General features: G+C 39.1%; 1 protein-coding gene across 1 annotated transcript in view; it reads left to right on the forward strand.

The window, feature by feature from the left end:
• The window catches only part of AGBL1 (ATP/GTP binding protein like 1), a 248195-nt gene that overhangs the window by 102965 nt on the left and 126176 nt on the right, over nt 1-19054 (forward strand). The window contains exon 17 of the mRNA XM_032700663.1: nt 17697-17826. Coding sequence (XP_032556554.1) covers nt 17697-17826 — 130 coding nt within the window. The remainder of the gene's footprint in view (nt 1-17696; nt 17827-19054) is intronic.

Here is a 19054-nt window from a genome sequence, read left to right on the forward strand (position 1 = left end):
GTTGTCTTTTGTTTGCCACTCTCCCACACTTCATTTTTATTTGTTTTTGTTTTGGTAATCCACTGGGATTGTTTAAAGTTTCTGTTTAGCATCATGTGGACCAAGGACCTTGGAAGTTTCAAAGAGCCCTGTGTCATTACTGGTGGCAACCCATTCAGGGACCTTTGTTTGCTGTTGTTTCCTGGTAGTAGAGAGACTGTTTGAAAACATTTCATTTTTGTCAGGTGGGTTCAAAGAAGGACATCAGCCTGGAAAAGCCTCAGAAGTGGACCATGGGAATCTCAAGAGGTTTAACAAGACCAAGTTCAAGGTGCTACACCTGGATTGGGACAACCCCGTTTGAATCCAGACTGGGGGATGAACAGCAGCCCTGGGGAGAAGGACTTGGGGTTCTTGGTCAGTGAGAGGCTGAACATGAGCTGCCCATGTGCAGTCACAGCCCAGAACTGTATCCTGAGCTGCATCCAAAGCAGTGTGGGCAGCAGGAGGAAGGAGGGGATTCTGCTCCTCTATGCTGCTCTCATGAGACCCCCCCCCAGACTGCTGTGTCCAGCTCTGGGGTCCCCAACACCAGAAGGACATGGACCTATTGGAGCGAGTCCTGAGGAGGCCACCAAGATGATTAGAGGGATGGAGCACTTCTCTTTCATGTGAGGAAAGATTGAGAGAATTGGGTTTGTTTAGCCTGACAAAGAGAAAGCTTTGGGCTGACCTAATTGCAGCCTTCCAGTGCCTGAAGGGGGCCTACAAGAAAGATGGAGAGAGACCATTTACAAGGACAAGGGGCAGTGGCCTCAAACTGAACAAGGGCAGGTTTAGATTAGATATTAGGAGGAAGTTTTTTGCTGTGACTGTGGTGAGGCACTGGGACAGGTGGTCCACAGAAGCTGTGGATGCCCCATTCTTGGGAGTGTTCCAGGCCAGGTTAGATGGAGCTCTGAGCAACCTGGTCTAGTGGAAAGTGTCCCTGTTCATGGCAGGGGATTTAGAATTAGATGACCTTGCAGGTCCCTTCCAACCCAAACCGTTCTGTGATTCTATGATCACAAAAGACTGTGATTTAGAGAGGTCAGTTTCCACACACCATGTAGGAAAGGTTGTTTCTTCAGCTGTTCTCAAGTAGACTAATTACTACCTAGATTTTGATATCCGAGATTCTAGGAGTTATTTAGGGTACTGTGTGTTTTGGGAGATGTAGTACTGATTGAAAATGCATGTTCTATCATCAGTGTACCATATTCTGATGGCCATTATGTCTTCTTTCTCTTTCTGGCCTCTCTCTGTGTGGCTCTGCTAATATACCTCAATATTGGCCTCTGGACACAGCTGTGTCACTGTGGAGTCCTTCTGTGCTGTCATCTGAGGAAACTCTGGCCTCATAGTTCTCCTGCATTTGTAAAATAATTCTTCCTTTTTGTTTCAACAAAATGGGCTATAATTGTATTCCTTAAGTAGCTTTGCTCCCTCTTGGCCTGTACTATTACAATATTTTTCCCTATTACTTATGTAGGATGTTTTATATTAAATAACAGAGAGTGTTAAATGGTCTCATTAATAGCATTCAGAAATCTTTAGTGTAGCTTAAACCTTCCTAAGATCTGGAACAAGCTCAAATCCCAGTAAAAATATTCCTGGGTTTATATCTTTCAAACCATAGCTTTCATTTCTATGGCAATTTCCCTTAATCTCCAAGAAATAACAAGCTGTTCGTGTAAATTCTCTTACTAATAATTCAGTGATTATGATATTAATGACATGTACAAAACAGCTGGTGGGGAAGAATTACAAGAGAAGAACAGCTATCAACCTTGAAAATGGCAGCAGATTTCTCTATTTCTCCTCCTTGAAATTCTTTTGGCTAAGTGAAGTGAAATTGGCTTTGATCACTTGTTTTCAAAATCATGTTAGTAATAATCCATTTATCTGTGGGATGTATGGAAGGGCCCCGGGATTCCATGGCTTACTGTAAACATCTCTGGGGTTTCACTCTCGGTATCTGATTTTGATGCCACTCATCCCAAACAGGTAAAATGTACCTCAGCAGGTTAGGAAAAGAATTTGAAATAATTAAGAAACCACATTGTGGTTTTTACTTAAATAAAATTAACTGGTATATGCTTTATATAGTTGTGTCATATGAATAAAATATTTGTCTGCATGGAGCTGATTGTAATGTAATATTCTTCTAGCTTCCAGTAGGGATTTGGGAAGGGAGTTGCTTTTTATACTGTCTTACCTGGAGGTAAAAAAATGATAGGTGTCTAGTAGGGAACAGAAACAAGTGTTAGTGGTACATTTGGGAGGAAGATCATGGTATTTATTCAGAATGATCTGTGACATATCTGCAGCGCATCTGGGTACAGAAAGGTCATATACCACATATATATAAAATGATGTATCAACTCACTAAAGAAAAGGGTTCTCTTTTTTCTTTTCTTTTTTTTTTCTGAACATGTTTTTTACCATTTGTAATTATTTCTCCACTGCAAGTGAAGTTATAGCTGACAGAAAGAAAACATCTTTTCTTTCCCACCATACAATGTAATAGCAGTTGAAAGGAAGGTAAAAAAATCATAGTAAAGAATTGACAGGTATCATATGGCAACCCTGGTCTGAGAGGACAAAGCCTGACATTTGTAGTCATCATCATATTAAATAGGTGACACCAAGTGTCAATACTGAGTTCTGAGCGTGCCATTCTAATGGTGATGGGTGGTAAGGAAAGACTTTCTGAGTTTGCTGAGGTAATCTTATGCCCAGGAACAGAAGGAATAAAAATTCTTATTACCTTGTTCTAAAGAGTTTATTTTAATGTGTAGCATAATGCCCTGAATTCTGACAGGGATATCTTTGGCATTGGAATCTGAGCCTGTGAATGTTCTGAAAATGCATATTCTGTTGGCTAGGTGTACCAAATAGGAAAACAGTGATTTGATTAATTTTCTTGTTTTCTCCATTTCAAGAAATGGTAAATAGGTGTCTAGATGGTCTTCTGAGTAACGTTTGTGTGAAGCATTTCTACACCTTTAGCTTGAAGGGCAAATGGGTTGATATACCTTGGCTTACAATTGGATCTTGTTTTCCTACGCCCCCCTGTAAATCCACAATTGCTCCACTGGTAGCTGGAAGCACAACCCAGGTGTGCTGGGCAAATTTCTTCTGTTATCTTTTTTTGTTATCCCTCAGGCTTAAGAACAAACTGTTAACTTTGTCAGCCAATCGGAATCTGGCAGTGAAACATCTGGCTTAAACATCTGCTTGCAGAGGAAATGCAATTTGCATCTCTGCTATAACAAGTAGCAAACACTGTATGTTGGGGTTGTGATGGCAAGGAAACATTTCCCTTGGGAACAGAAAAAGGAAGATGCTTCCTTGCCATTGCAACTCTTACTAGGACCTGCTGTTACATATATACACACAATCTCAGAGAATACCTGTTTACTATGTAGGAACCTGGAGAGGTGTTCATTAAAAATGTAACCCACGGTCTTGGCCATAAATGCAAGGCACAGCTTCCCCAAGTGTTGCAGAGATATTTCCTGTGTGGGCATTCTGGGCTGAGTTTGAAACATAGATATGCGATCAGCTAATGGAGCAGCAAAGGCATATTTGCAGTTGCAAGCAGACAGCTAAATAACAATAATAAATCAGTGAATAAATAAATAAAATTCAAGCAGCTTTCTTCTCTGAATGCAATTAAGGCGCTGTGTCCATTCAATCAGTGTAGTCACTTTGCATTTGATGAAATCCTGAGAAGTGGATGTAAATAATGCTTTGAAAACATAGTTGACTCAAATGCCCCTTTGTAATGATGGGAAACATGTTTTGGAATGAACTTCAGCTTAGCTCACTGAATTCAACTTAGCTCACTGAATCAGAGTACCCAGGGAAGTGATTCTTTCCTTCAAGGCTCTTGAGTTACTTTACATGTATGGAAGTAAAAAATATATCCAGCTATTTGTCCTAAGCTTTATTCTTGACACTTTCTCTGCTTCAGGAGGATTTAATAATCTGTAAGAAAAGGGATTTGACTGAGTTTATTCCTATTATGATTTTATTCAAGTGGTATGTTCCAAACTGCTGCAGCAGCAAGATTCCTTTTGCTTCTTAAAGGAGAGAGTAGGTCAATAATAAACACTAGGATCTTTGAGCCCCTACTGTCTTAACAGTTTTCTATCCTGGAGATTTTTTGTGGGATGCAAGTACAGTTTATAGCAGAATTTGTGATGGATGCAAACTAATTTACCTTGGAACCTGTTCCAAAGCATTGTTATTGCTTCAAATAACATCCCTGCTGAGACGGTAGATGTGAGTGGAAGTTGGCAAAAGGAAGAGCAAGAAAGAGGAGACCCCCTGAGGCACTCCAGGTGGAACAATGACATAACCTCTCACTGAATTTTGCAAGAAACTGTTAGGCAACTTGCTATGGACCATGACAAATCATCCCTGGAGAACCCCATGGGATGAACAGAAGTAGCTGTGAAGGAATACCATGAAAGCCCAAAGCTGTTGCTGTCTGAAAGGCTGTGAGTGGCTTTGGGCATTTATCTTACTGACTCTGTTAGATGAGAAAGACCTGGTGACTATTTGTCCTCTGGAGTAAGGCAAGAGCATAAGGATTTATTAGTGTAAACAGGGATCTTGGAATAAATGGTGACAGCAAATCAGTCTCTGACTTCTGAATCGTCCTGTTCCTTTTGTAGGCCAACAAGCAGGTTAATTCCTGCTCGTGCTCTTTCTCTTCCAGAGGGAAAATGTAAACTATATACTGGAGAATCTCCCTAGCATGGGGAAAGAAATCATCTATTTCCTTTCAATGTCCATATTAGTTGTTTTTTGTGATGGATTGAAGAGTTGTTTGGGGGGAGAAGGATTGAATTCTGAGGTCTTTCTGCCAATTCCAGACAGTGAGCTCTACCCAAATGGTAGTGCCAGTAGCATAACTTAGGACAACCCTGTGGCATCCTTTTATCTGCTCACTGCCAGGCCAAACATCCCCTTTTGGCAGAGCTGAGTCCAAGTCCTCCCATTCCAGCAGCTTTCTGGTGTCAATGATAAACAATCTGCTCGCAATGACGGGGCTTGGCATTCTTTTCCAACTGTTGTAGCAGTAGGCAATACATCTTGTATTGTGTGTGCCAGCAGTGTGTGAGAACAGTAAAGCTCTCTCCAAGTGGAACTCTTTCTTGGTGCTTTGCTGACAGGCAGGTAAAGTGACAGACCTGTAAGAGGCAGGAAGGGAATGGGCAGCTCCTCACATGCTCTCATCTTTGTCTACAAAACACCTCCTGGCCTAGTTAATATCTCTAAGATACTTGGACAACAGCTTGTAGCAAAGCAGCTGTTCTTTTGTTGAAGCTTTACTCTTGGAACAAACCATCTTGGATGATGTGACAGCTTTTTGATTTGTTTTGGATTTTTGTTTGTTTGCTTTGGTTGTGGTGGTTTTTCTTTTAAGGCTTGCTTAATTCTTGGAGAGTTGGAGAGATGGTCTTCTTGACATGAGAATGAAATGTGAACTTCCTGAGCAGCATTGGAAGCTTGAAATGAAACGTTGTAGTGAGGATATGTGCTGTGTTGGTGTGTTGTTGCCCATGAGGTCCATTTTGAGTCTCAATACCTTTTTCTTCTCTATAGTGGTCTAAATAGATGATGGTTTGAGTGTATGTTAAACACTAAGTAAGTCCTTTTAACTTTGTCAATGTGTTCTGGTGGGATTATTTTAGATTTACACCAACTGAATGAGAGCTGTGCTTCTACCTCTACATGTTGTACTCAGAAGTACTCACCAAATGGAACATTCAGCATGTAACTTGAATATTGAGGAAGGCATGGGTTTGTGGCTTTGGATGTAAACCACCATTCTTTAATTCATCCTTAGCATCTGCAAACCATTTGATACAGTATTTCTTTTGGAGAGCAACCAGTGCTACAGAAGTACATGAGAATCCTCCTCTCAGACAAATGTGAGGAAAAGGCACCATCCTAATCTTTAATCATTGGAGAACGGCTCACAACTTGAATAGTGAGGGTTTTGTATTTCCTCTAAAATGTTTTTACTTTGAAATTCAGCAATTTTTTTTGCCTGTTTGAAGTCTTAATGCTTAGAAGGTCATCCCTCCCTGTCTGATGATGTAAAACCATGTTCTGTGATTTCTCCCAAGCAAGTCATATTCACCTGACTGAAGTGCTGGACTGAAACCACATTAAGAACTTTCAACCCATTTCAACACTCGCAAAATTAGAGTTTTACTACTGTTTACATACAATTGCAGTTACTGCTTTGCTGTTAGACAGCAGCTGGGGGCTGATGGCAGGCCAGCTGCAGCCTCCACAGTCACTGCTGGAGTGCCTGCATGTATAGAAATGATATAAGATCCAGTCCCACAGTTACCTAATTGCAGCTGGGATTTTGCAGCTGTGGAGTCACACCATGAGAAATACATTGAAAGCTGCAATTCAGCCAGTGTGCTTTTCAGGCCAACAAATTTGCCTTGTGAGCTGAAGAGAAATGAGCTCTATAGACCTAATTCTTCCCTTTTTTTTTATTCTTTTCCTGGTTCCAATCCCTTTTTTCTGTCTGTCACTGGTAATTTTCAGTGCTCAGGAATAGAGATAAGCATCCTTCATGGCATCCTTTGAGGACCACTAAGTAATTGCTTTCCAGGCTGTGAACAGCTTAAAAAAATTGTGAATGTTTTGCTCTCTTTGAATCATCATTTTTCCATTTTTCTCAAATGTTTACTGTGCAATCTCAGGCAAGTCATTAAACTGTTTTGTAGTTACTTTACCCATCTATACAGTGATGGCAGTAATACCTTAAAGAAGCTTTTGGGGCTTAATTTAATGATTATATAATTGTTTGAAATGTCCCGGTGTTAGTCTGAAAAAAAGATGGTCCTATTGAAATGGAGATTTCACACTGAAAGTACATTCACCATGCTCTGAGGGAGGATGGGGATGATTAATTTTTTTTTTAAAGGGTAGATCTTTACTTTGGACATATAAAATGGCAACAAATATAACTGGTTTGATATGCTTGTTTGTTTCACTGGCAAATTCTGGTGATCAAACTCGCTAACTGGCCAGAAAATCAACTTTTTGGCAAAAGATTTACATTTCTCTCTAATGTATTTGGAGGGTGGCTATAAACATTGTATCTTAACAAAAATGACCACTATTAAGCACCTCACAGCACTCTATAGCATTATTATTGAAATGAAGCTGGTCAAGAAGGGTAGAAGAGAGGTTGAAGTTTTAACTGAGTCCTATCCTGTAAGCAGCAAATTACTTCCCTTGCTTATAAGTATTCCAAAAATATAAGAGAAGCCAAAATAATTTACAAGCTTGTTCAACCTTTATTCCGGCTGATAAGAATGGCCTATTTGAATTTGCACATTGATTTTTGTAGGGGATATTTCTGTGAGCTTATCTGTATTGACTAAATGTTATGCATCCGAGTTTTTATTCTCTCTTGGGTCTGAGTGGTAGAACTGCTCAAAGAACAAGGAATCCTGAAGAATTTAAAAAAAAGAAAAAACACTACTGGGTATCATCAGAATTGTTCTAGAGCCTTAGTTAGCCCTCCTGCCTTTTTTGGGGATTTTAAGCAAACACAATGCTTGTTTCTCTTTCAAATCCATCTTGAAATAAAGAAAAGTTTATTCCCCTGCTTTATTAATGTCATTCTACTGAGAGAGACACTATAGTTACTTCTGCATGGATGAAACTTCAATGTCTTGAATTTTCCTAGCCGTGACAGAATAGTGCTGTCTTTTTTGGCAAAGACTTTTGAAAATCTCTTGGGTCCAGGTTGGATCTCAGCACTGTTTCTCCTTAGAGACAAGTGTGTTGCCCTGTATGTGCAGCACATCAGTGCTGCCACTTACCTGTTAAGTCTAAATGTGTATTAACAGTTAAAATGTATTCAGCTCTTTTACATAGATATGCAAAATATTTTTCTCCACAAAGAGGTTTAAAACAGTTTTCTATACAGACAGTGAAAAACTGTAGCCCTCAGTTGTTGATTTCTATAACGACAACCAGTGTGGTCCTACCCTTTGGTTGGTGTCTGAGTGTGCTGAATTAGATTAGCCAGATAAAAATTGCTTTTAATGACACTGTGTCAATTTTTACCCATGGGCCTTCTAAGTAGAAGATCTATAGCTGTAGATTACCCTTCTGTATGTCTTACAATAAGTGATGGTGAGGTTGTATTTGAGCTCTCTATTCTTTTCTTTTTCTCCATATCTTCATAAGGGACTTTGTCAGCCTGGTACTTTGTCATCTGCTTTCCTAAGAAAAATTTCAATTTTTGATCAGGACCTGATATTTTTAACTCACTGAAAAAGGAAAGTGCCACTTGTCTGAAAGATTTTTAAACATTTTGCTACCAAGATGGGATGCTGATCATGAATTTTCTTCATGGGTGTCTTTGTGCTTATCCATCAGTCCCCAGGTATTCACAGCTCATTCCCCTTTAAAAGATGAGTGTCCTATTATGTTACATTAAAAACAAGTGTGTGTGGGGGGAGGGTGGCAGGGAAGAGCTAAAGGGAAAAAAGCCCAAAGTGTTTGGATAAAGCGCTGTATCCTCCATTCTGGAATACTGCTGCTATCTTCTGATGCTTCAAGCTTCCTGATTCATATTAAGAAAAGAGCTAAAAATGAATACTAAAGACCACAAAGTAGTTGCCCCAATCCAATTTATTTATTTTTTTTTTTTAGGAAGCTAGTTAAGAATTTCCTGACTTTGGAAGATGCTGAGTGCTTGCAACTCTATTGAACTTCAATAGGCTATGATGAGTAGCTCCATATTTTGAAAAATCAGGTCATTTATTTCAGTATTCAAGTAACTTCCCTTTACAAATCTGTTTCAAGAGGGAATTTTTTGATCGTACCAGTCCCCAATTAAAATTTGTCAATTGCTATGCAAAAGCAGCTTAGATTTTTTGCTCACACCAGTGTATGTGAACCACTTTCATACATTTGTCCCTATGTAGTGCCCTAGTTTTTCTTTACTAGAAACTTCCAGCAATACTTCCACAGTTAATGTGTTCAGCACAGTACCTATTGCAAGTCTCTCAGCTCCCCTGAGATTCTGGTAGCACCTCTTAGGAATTTTAAATCTTTCTATGCATCCTGAATTTTCAGTGCCAGCTTTGCTTAGCACTTGAATGAGCTCTCTTAAAACTTTGTCCAAGTCTCGCTAGGGTTTGTGAGCTTTATGGAGAACTTGGTTCAGCCTTTTTTTTTTTTTTTTTTTTTTGGTTTTACAGGAATTTTATCTGTTACTGCTTGTTATATGTATATATTTTAATTTTTTTTCTGCATGTTTTACAGTTCTGCAAGCCCATCAGGTTTCTCTAGTGGATACTTTATTTTAATAAGTGTGTATTGAATGCTTCGTTTAACTTTACTGTTGTGAAGTGCCCAGAGACACCGTGCTTGGATGAGCAGTTATGTAAGTGCAATTTGTTGTAGTTTTTTTAGTAGCAGAATTAGGATTCAGCTGAGGTTTGAAGGCTTGAGCTGCATGTGCATGGGGGAAAGTCAACAAATAAAAAGGAGCTTAGTACATCTACAGACATAACCCCAGACTGCTTTCTCTACTTGCTACAGATCAGTCCCCCAAATGCCCTTCGGTGACTGCTGCCTGATCTCTAAGGATGCACTGAAGGAGTAGATTCATGCTGCCAGAGGGCTGAATATGTTTTGTGAACAATTGCACATGCAGAACTGTTATCTCTTCGTGTCTCACCACCATTATAATTATTTAATAATTATTTTTTACATGCCCATCCTGGTTGAACGGATGGTCTATTAGCAACTTTGTTGTCTACGGGTTGGTTGTGTAGCCTGGGTAGTAGCTGCCAGTTTTCGTACAGGGACATTTAAAATTTGTAATTTGTCTGGCAGTTCTAAGACACGTTGTTTCCCTGGCCCGGGCACTGGAGGAGCTCAATCTTTCTTTTCCTCTTTACCTGAGACTCTTACAAAAAGGGTGTAGTAGGGGAGACAATACACACATTTGAGAGCAGGAGGGTCTGCAAAAGAGTTAGTGGTGATTGGGGATTTATTTTTTTATTATTTTTTTCAGTAACTGCAGTGACTTACCAAACTACTTGCTATGCATCATTTTCTTGCTATTGCAAGAAGCAATCTCCAGTTACTGGTAATGATGATGTTTTTAACTTGTTGCTCAAGTCCTTCAGAGCCTTAATGGTCTCCAGAAATACATAAGGGAACCATGCATAATGTTAGGCAAGAGTTCATTAAATGGGAGAGAAGTATCATGGAGAAGTAGAAAGAACATCAATGAGGAATATACAGTGTGCTGGCAAAAAAAGAATCCAGGAGTATGTGTCTGGTAAAATGGAAATTAATCACATCCCTTCAAAGTCAGATGGAACGTTTAACAAGAAAATAAAAGTGGGTGCTCTGGTTGGGGTTTTGTAGGGGTTTGATTTTGTTGTTGTTTTATTTGGTTGACTGGTTTGGTGGGTTTTGTTTGTGGTTTTGTCTGTTTATTTGTTTTGTGGTGGTATGGTGTGTTTTGTTTTTGTTTTGCTTTGTTGTTGTTGTTTTTATTTTAATTTTTTTGTTGTTTTGTTTTGTTCTTTATTTTGTTTTGGGTTTTTGTTTTGTTTTTGTTTGTTTGTTTTGTGTTTTTTATTTTGTTTTTTTGGGTTATTTCCTTTTTTTTGTTTTGGTTTTTTTGGGGTTTTTTTTGTTTCTTTTTGTTTTGGTTTTTTTTGTTTGTTTTTTGGTGTGTTTTTTTGGTTTGTGTTTTTTGTGGTTTTTTGGGGTTTTTTTTAGGTTTTTTGTTTTTGTTTTGTTTTTTGTTTTGCTTTTTGTTTTGTTTTTTTTTGTTTTCTTTTGCTTTTTTGTTTTGTTTGTTTTTTGTTTTGGGGTTTTTTGGGTTTGTTTTAGTTTTTTGTTTTGTTTTTTTGTTTTCCTTTTTTGTTTGTTTTTTTTTGTTTGTTTGTTTTTGGTTTTTATTTTTTTTGGTTTTTTGTTTGTTTTGTTTTGCCTTTTTTTGTTGTTGTTGTGTTTTTTTGTTTTGCTTTTTTGTTTTTTTTTTTTTCGTGTTTTATTTTGTTTGGTTTTGTTATGTTTTGGTTTGGTTTGGTTTTTTGTTTATTAGAGGTCAAGTTTCATAATGCTATAGCCCCCTATAGTGGGAATTTCCAGTGGTGTTGAAGATAGAGCAGTAATATCTTCACAATCATATTGGGTCTACAACAAATGGGAAAAACGGTGGAATGGAGATGAGGAAAAAAGAGAGAAACCCTTCTAGCATAAGCAAGTAACATCATCTAATGTTATCTTCCTTAGCTAGCCCATGCCTATCTTGTAAAGGAAAAGACTTGGCAAGTTTTGTACTTGTATTTGTGTTCTTTTGTAAACTACAACTCAGCATATTTCAGTTAATTCTACTTTGTCAGTACTATAATTTACTAATGGAGGAAGTATAGTGTGTCTTCGAGCATGTCAACCTATGGCCAATTCCACCATAAATCACACCATCCTCTTGTACAGTGAGGTCCCTTTTTGTGCTCCTACTCTGAGCTGAGCAACTTGGTGAAAAAAGTAAACTCATCCTGTGTCAGAACTTCCATAGAGAAGAAAAATGGCATCTTTTTTGATCAATGGGATTTAATACTGAAGGATGAATGTGTGAGCCTACTCAGCATTACAAGGGACAAGAAACTCTGCCTAATCTATAGCAGCCTTGTTTTAATTTTTTTTTTAGTTTATTATTAACATACATTCAGAAATCAACAGAACAAGTTTGGCAAAACAACCTTTCAGACTCCTACAGGGCTGAAAATATATGTGCTCAAAAGCATCTTATTTTGGAATGCCACCACCTCATTGTCATGCAGGTGCGACTGGCAGAGTCTTTTTCCTGGTGCTTGTTTCTATTGGAGAAGATAGCTGAGGTGATGGAGACTGGGACATACTGTGCCTCAGCTTGGGAGGAGTGACTTCTGTTTTTCTCACCTTTGCCTCTTTCTTCTTGGCCTCTTTCTCTTTTCTCCTTTTTCTTTCCTGTTTTCCTTGTCAGCTGGCAGGTCACTGTCCTGCTTTGCTGGGAGGTGTCAGCTTACTGAAACAAGTCCTGTTGCCATGCAAAGCTTTGCAGATGCCAGGGTACCTCCTGGACTACTTGGCTAAGTACAGATTCTAGGAAAAGCTAATGGAGATCTGAAGTCACTGGTGCATGTTCTTTTTTATTACTTTTTATTACTTTGCTGGGCCTGTACATACCTCTTTGCTTGTGAGTATCAGTTAATCTGTGATGTCACACTTTGCCCTTCTGCATTATTTATTTTGGTTTAAATTTTAGAACAATCATCTGCAAACTGCAATTCTTAGTGCTCATTTATATGCAGAGATCGCACTGATTTAACTAAGATTTTTAAATCAACTCAGTTAATTCGATGCAACCCATATGTGAGCAATTAGCTTAAGTCAGTTAAAAATCCTCTTCAGCTCTATGGATACAAGCCACATTTAAAATAAGAAAGAATACAGGAATTAGAAACAGGCTAAAGGACATAAATTTGAAAGTAAAGTTTTAGTTAATGTGATATGCTTTCATCAGCTGTCAGGTTCTATTCCTAGTTTTTCACTGATTTACTGCTTTGTTGCACGAGTGGCTTCACTTCTCGATATCCCTGCCTGCAAAATGAGGATTTGCTGACATTGCATTATAGGAGGATGTAAGTGGGGCTGTTTGGGAAAATGTTTTTTTGTTGCTTGTTTGATTGGGTTTTTTTCCCCGAACGGAAAGCTTAAGCTTTTCTATGAATAATGGATAATCAGAACTGGAGCCAAATCTTCCCATTTAAAAACAGTATTTCCATTTGGAAGTGTCATCACGGTGCCATTCGGGAGTTGTTTGGCTCCCACAGCCAAACTACAACTCCCAGGTTGCCTCATAATTCTGCATTTTACTGAGTTGCTGTCATGGAGTCTTGGTGTTGCATTTAGGGGATGTGTGTGTCAAGGAGATGCTCTGACAGATAAGAACAGATGCCTAGGAAACCTCAAATGCATGTTTTCTGTGACATCTCTCTTAAACAGTTCTGATGTTTTGGATAGTACAATTTGGAGTTTTGACAGGATATTTAGAATTTTGAGGGGAAGAGACTGTTGGAATCGTGAGGAGAAGTCAACATTTCTTGCAGAAAGTAGATACGTGTTATGTGAAACTTTGTGAGCTGAAAATTGACTTTTCCATCCAAAATCAGTGACTAAAAATGCTGTTCTAAGACTTTTTAAAATCAATGATATATAAAGTTTTGAAGATGCTTAGGAGAGACTCATCAGAGACCACATCTCATGGACAAGGACCCAGTTTTTATTTGCTCCCTGAATCATTATTTGTTCCTTCATAAATCAGTACAAAGACTTATTACTTGCATCTTTCTTGCAGGTGACGGTGCAAAGGGGAATGCAGGGGAATGAATTATCTGGTATTTAATGATTACTATTGTTGCAACTAGGGGAAAAAGAAATGTGATGGGCATCCTTTGATGAGAAGCTGGAAGGGGGGTTAACTCATCTCTGATAAGGCTGTTAACTCACCTTTTCAGCAGATCATGTGAACTCCTTGTCTTATTTGATTATGACATTGACAGCATTAGCTGGAGTGAAGCAGATCTCGTTCTGCATCTCTAAGTGATTTGTGACCAAATGCAACTTAATGAAATGTATCCACAGACAGAAAAGGAACCTTTCTATCGGAGGCAGCTGAGCAAGGATAGAGATATGGTTACATGCATGGAACAAGAATAACACAGACTACATCATTTATCTTGGGAAGCAAGGAATTGTCCATTGCGACAAAATCAGTCAGATGTAGCAAGTGAAACGCTGAAGGCTCATTACGCTAATTAGTATCAGTGCTCAGCTGCAGGGAGGCAAGAAAAAACTGGCAGAGTGATACTTCAGGATAGTGTTTGCCCAAGAGGAAGCGTTGTGAATCGTAGATTCATTAGTCAGTGCCAGGAGGGAAGAGCTGTACAGCAGCCATGGTCTGAAATGAGACAGGTCCTTTCAGTGGCACCCTTAAATTGGTTGGCATCCAGATAGCACAACTGTCATTCAGGAGATGAATTTGGCATTGTATGTGTGTGTAAGGTGCTATAAAAAAAAAGAGAAGAAAGTAGTAAAAAATTTCCTTTTAAAGCCCTAGTGATAAATAGGCAACGGTTCACAGAGCAATTGAGAAACCACCATTGCTTGGTACTTTATAGGGATCTCTTAGGAGAAGTTGACTTTTTGGCCTTGTTTTTCATCATCTAGTTAAACAGTGACTGTCTGCCTTCGTCCACCCTCCATAAATATGGGAGAGTGCTTTGCTGGTTCTGCTGCTTCCTCACATCTTGTGAACAAGAGAAACGAGAGAATTATGTAGAATATATCTGGGTAATGCACAATTAGCAGAATTACAGGTACTTTATACAGAGACACAGAAGTGGGATTTTCTTACTGGATTTTTTTTTTTTTTGGCAGTTGTTTTTGTAAGCTGCCACTAGTCCCATCCAAGATAGCCTGTATTCTGGCTAATGCTGCAAAGGAGAAAAGACATGTAAAGCATTTCAAGGAAATAGAATAACTTGGAACTGTTTTGTAAGAAATGCCTTTGATTTGAGTAGTGAATTTTGTTAAATCCTGTCAAACATTCAAAGCCATTCTCAGCTTCCTAGTTCCTTTATTTGCTATCAGCACTTGAAATCAGCTTAATATTTTACCTTTGCCCTTGGCTGCAGAGCGTAATGGGCAGAAAACATTATCTGTGCCTGTCATCACTGTTAGGAAAGAGAGAAGAAAGGAAGGGATGAGGAGCAACAGGGCTGGCAGTGAACTGACATGTGCAAAAATAAACAGACTTTAGCATATGAAGGAAGGAGGGAGCAGGGTGGGAAAAATCAGCCTCTTGTAATTAAATTTAAAGTTTGCATCTTCTTAAGAGCTGTGTATACAGCCAGACAGAGGGCTAATATTTAAAAGTTGTTTAAATGAGCAGAGATGTTAACCATTGAAGGGACAAAGCTGAACTTCATCTTCTAGCTCTTTCATTCATGCAGAGATGTTACCTTCCTTCCCTGCAGTCAGTAAGAACTTTCAAATTACTGGTTTAGGGTCACCTCTGAGAAAATCCACAATTTGTGTCAGAGCAGCAGAATTGGTAAAGTGTATTATGGACTGTCTAAAGAGTGAGGGTACTGTGAACTGCAGAGATCTTGGTGTACTGTGTGGAAGCTGTACCTGTGTATGAGTAAAGCATTGCAGTTCATGGGCCACAAGGGAACCAGATTCTGCAGTAGGAAACACTGATGCCTTGTCACACTGTCTGCTTGGCTTTCATGTGTGTTAAAAGACTTGATTAGGAGTTTTTCTTATATGACAAATCACGAGATTTCTTTATAAGTGCTGAAGGAATAATGAACTTTTTTAGAGGCTTTTAGTTTAGGCTAAGAAATAAAAATTGAACTTGGGGTTGACTTAATATTAATCTCTGAATTTACTGAATCTTGTTAGGAGTAATTTTCAGCTGTCATGTTCCTATTCCCCTGCATGTTTGTCTCTTTGTATTGGACTCTTCCAGTGTGTACCAAGACATTTTGGCAGAGGGATATGTGTGGACGGTTTGAGTAGACATAAACTAATATCAATTCCCACAGTAAAGGGCATATAATGGGTTTAGGGGTGTTTTTTTGTGAACATTGACAATGTTGGGAAACTATTTCTGTGGTTCTGAAATAACAAGACTCTCTGTTTGTTCTTGATGTTAATTTAAAGTATGACAATAAAAGTCTAGTTATCGTTCTTTCCCTCTGAATGAAAAATCTGTTTGTTTTTTTCAATTAGTTGTGTTCCCTGGTATATCACTGTGATGCAGGAAGGTATCACACTTATGTCAAGGAAGTGTCGGGGTTTTATTTTTTCATAGTCACACTGGGGAAAGACGAGTTCCTGAATGCGACTCAATGACTGTGGCATTGTACCTATTGAAAGGAAATTGTGTAAGCACACAATTTCTTGGCAGAAATACAGCTGCTAATCTCAGTTGAGCAGCTGTTGTCGTGAAGATCAGGAGAGGTGAGCCTAAAGGTAACTTTATCCAAAGAACCTTTAAGAAACATAGCAGAAGTTGTCATGTTTTCATATAGAATTTTTGGCAGAAGCCTCCCAGCACCATTTGCTGACTTCCCAAGTGTTAGCTATTGCTAATGTTTTATGATTTGCTGAATGAGTAACATGGGAACTGTGGATTATGAGGAAATAAGGGAATTCAGATAACTGGAATGAGAGTAAACTTGGAATGGATCTTGTGGTGTTGCCAGAAACCCCAGGATGGCATTAGAGACCTTGTTTTTGTACATGAAAAATGTATGAAATATTCTTAGCAGTTCTTATTATTTCTTTGTCTTTCATTCTTAACCAGTTCTCCATTGTTTGCACCTTGGTTGTTTTTTTAAAACATTCCTGCTTTATGACCCTTTTTCTTCAAGCATCCTTTGCAAGGCATTGATATTGCCCAAAGTGCTACATGCAGAACACCTCAGTGCAAGGCTCTGCCAGTACAGCAGCAGACCCCCATCTCTACAAGTACATTTATATTCTATTTTGTTCTGGGAAACTGGAGCAGCAAAACTGGATACAACTCCATAGCTAGAAGTTCACCCAACACTTTGGATATTTTTGAATTTTTTTTTGAAGTAGAAGGAGCCCAAGTTTACAGTGCCAGTAGAAGCATCCTAGTACTGGCCTGGATACTGTGGAGATGATGAGGACCTACCACGATATCTCATATGCTGTAGAAGTGATGCCTGAATTTTATCACCACACCATGATTTGAAAATCATGAACCACATTACAACAAATCCTTTGAAGAGTGGAAGGAGGCTCTGATCGGCACATAGTCACTAACAAGAGAGATTAGTTGGATTTTTTCAAAATTGTGCTGCTCCCTACAGTCAAGTATCCTGCACCATCTCTCACTGATCACTGAGTCAGTAACAGAATATGTTCAAACTAAGGGAAACGTTTGCTCAGTGCAAGTCTGGGATCCTTATTTAGCTTTTTATCCAGCCTTTGCAGTGAAGCTAGGTAATTGTCCTCCATAATGATGTAGCATGCATCAAGATCTTCTCGACAGGATTTAGATAGTGGCATTTCTTGTGAGTAGAGAAGCTTAAATGAGAGATCCAGCTCATCTCACTTAAGTGCATCTGTACTTCAGACTGGTTGAAGAGATTCGAGTGCCTGCCTTCAGTTAGAATGAGTAGGAGTTGGAAGTGCTTGTTTACTGTGGAGGTTTTGAGAAGCCTGAGCTCTATGTAAGCTGGGTGAATTTCGTAGATAGCACAGATTTAGAACATTGCAGTGGACTTCTTGTCTTTGATTTGTGCATTCTTAGGTAAAGGAAAAACTGCATTTATTTTCAGGACTGCAATTATGTGAACCTTGGAAGGAAAGGAAATTGTAACATGCATATACTACAAGAACCTTTGAAATATAATGTGGACCATTGGTTCATTCCAGCCCAGCGTTCAAAACCTTTATATCTGTATTCTATTGACATTCCCAGTCCTTGTGCCAGGGCTTGCCAGGATTGGAAACTCTTTGGAATCAGCTGTTGTTTTACTAGTTTGTGATGTGTTGCTTTCTGATTTCAGCTACCGTTGTTCCTTGAGTGGGGATGATCTGAACAGACAGTGGATGACACCCAATTCCCAGCTGCATCCAACTATTTACCATGCCAAAGGTCTTCTCTATTACCTGCGCAGCATTGGCCGGGCTCCTCTGGTGAGTCTCTTCTAGAATCTTTTGTGAGTTTCTGTGCATGGATTGCTTACTGTAGTTCTGTGAACAGTCTTGTTATAGAGCTGGAGTGATTTGGAAAGCATCATATGCTTTTACTCTTTCATCTCACAGAATTGTTTCAGAAGTCTTGGATATTTATTACTTACTGCACCTTCTATCCAGCTACTCCAAATTTCAGAATCTCTGCACACCTGGAATAAAGATGAGAAAATGAATTCCTTAAAGCTCTTTATATCTTCTAAGTACTCCAACTGAGCTAAATATTATGAGTAGGTTATTGCTATCTTCATGGCAGTGACAGGAGGAATTCCACAAAGATTTAGTCTAAGTGGACTATGCTAAAGCCCATGAAAACAGAGCCTCCAAGCCCTCACAGTGTCTGAACTTCCATGCTGCTTTGGTAAGGAAGAAAACAACTAGTTTTGTGGGCTACCAGAAATTCATGATATGGGTCTCACCTCAAAGCTGCAGCTGGGCTGGGGCTGTGATCCATCACATTTGCTCAGTCTTGTTGCCCAGCGGACTGAAAATATAGTTCTGAGACCTCAGAAGAAAAGCCTCAAGGAGGTTCAAATGTTGACAAGCAGATGTGGATGCACAGACTGACAGTTTGGCTGATGACAGCTACAGCCAGGCAGGAAATGTCCAAGTGCACCAGATTCCCCCTGGGTTTGATGAGAAAAACCCCAGACAAGGTGAAAATATCTGTGAGCTTCACTAAGTGAATTCTTGTGGGAATGTGATTTTTGGATAAATCAACAGCCCTCACATTTATCTCTGTAGGCTGAGGAATATTGTGGAAACTCACTGGGTCACCAGCCTTTCCATTTGGTTCAGAGCAGTGTAGTATCAGTCTTGTTTTACTCTGCTGTTTCCTGTCTGGCCTCTTTTAGTACACGAGCCTCCTTGTCATATCCAGGTGCATGAAGCCTAACACTCAGTGCAAGTTTTCATCATTGTTGAGTGAAGGGAAACTATTGATCCTACCATCTCCCTCACTCACAGACTGCATGTCAGACTTGGTAAACTGATTTTTCTACGCCTTTGAAGAGTACATTGATTTTAGTTTATACATGCTCAAAAATGCCTTTTCCCTCCTTCAGAAGACAACCCGGTTTCTTTTTTAATTTTTTTTTTTAACCTCCAAGATCCCGTGGAGCCAAGTTCACTGATAGCCAAATGATTTCTGTGAACTGATTTAGTTTAATTT

The sequence above is a fragment of the Chiroxiphia lanceolata genome, chromosome 12 (genome assembly GCF_009829145.1).
Source record: "Chiroxiphia lanceolata isolate bChiLan1 chromosome 12, bChiLan1.pri, whole genome shotgun sequence".
Taxonomy (NCBI): Eukaryota; Metazoa; Chordata; class Aves; order Passeriformes; family Pipridae; genus Chiroxiphia; species Chiroxiphia lanceolata.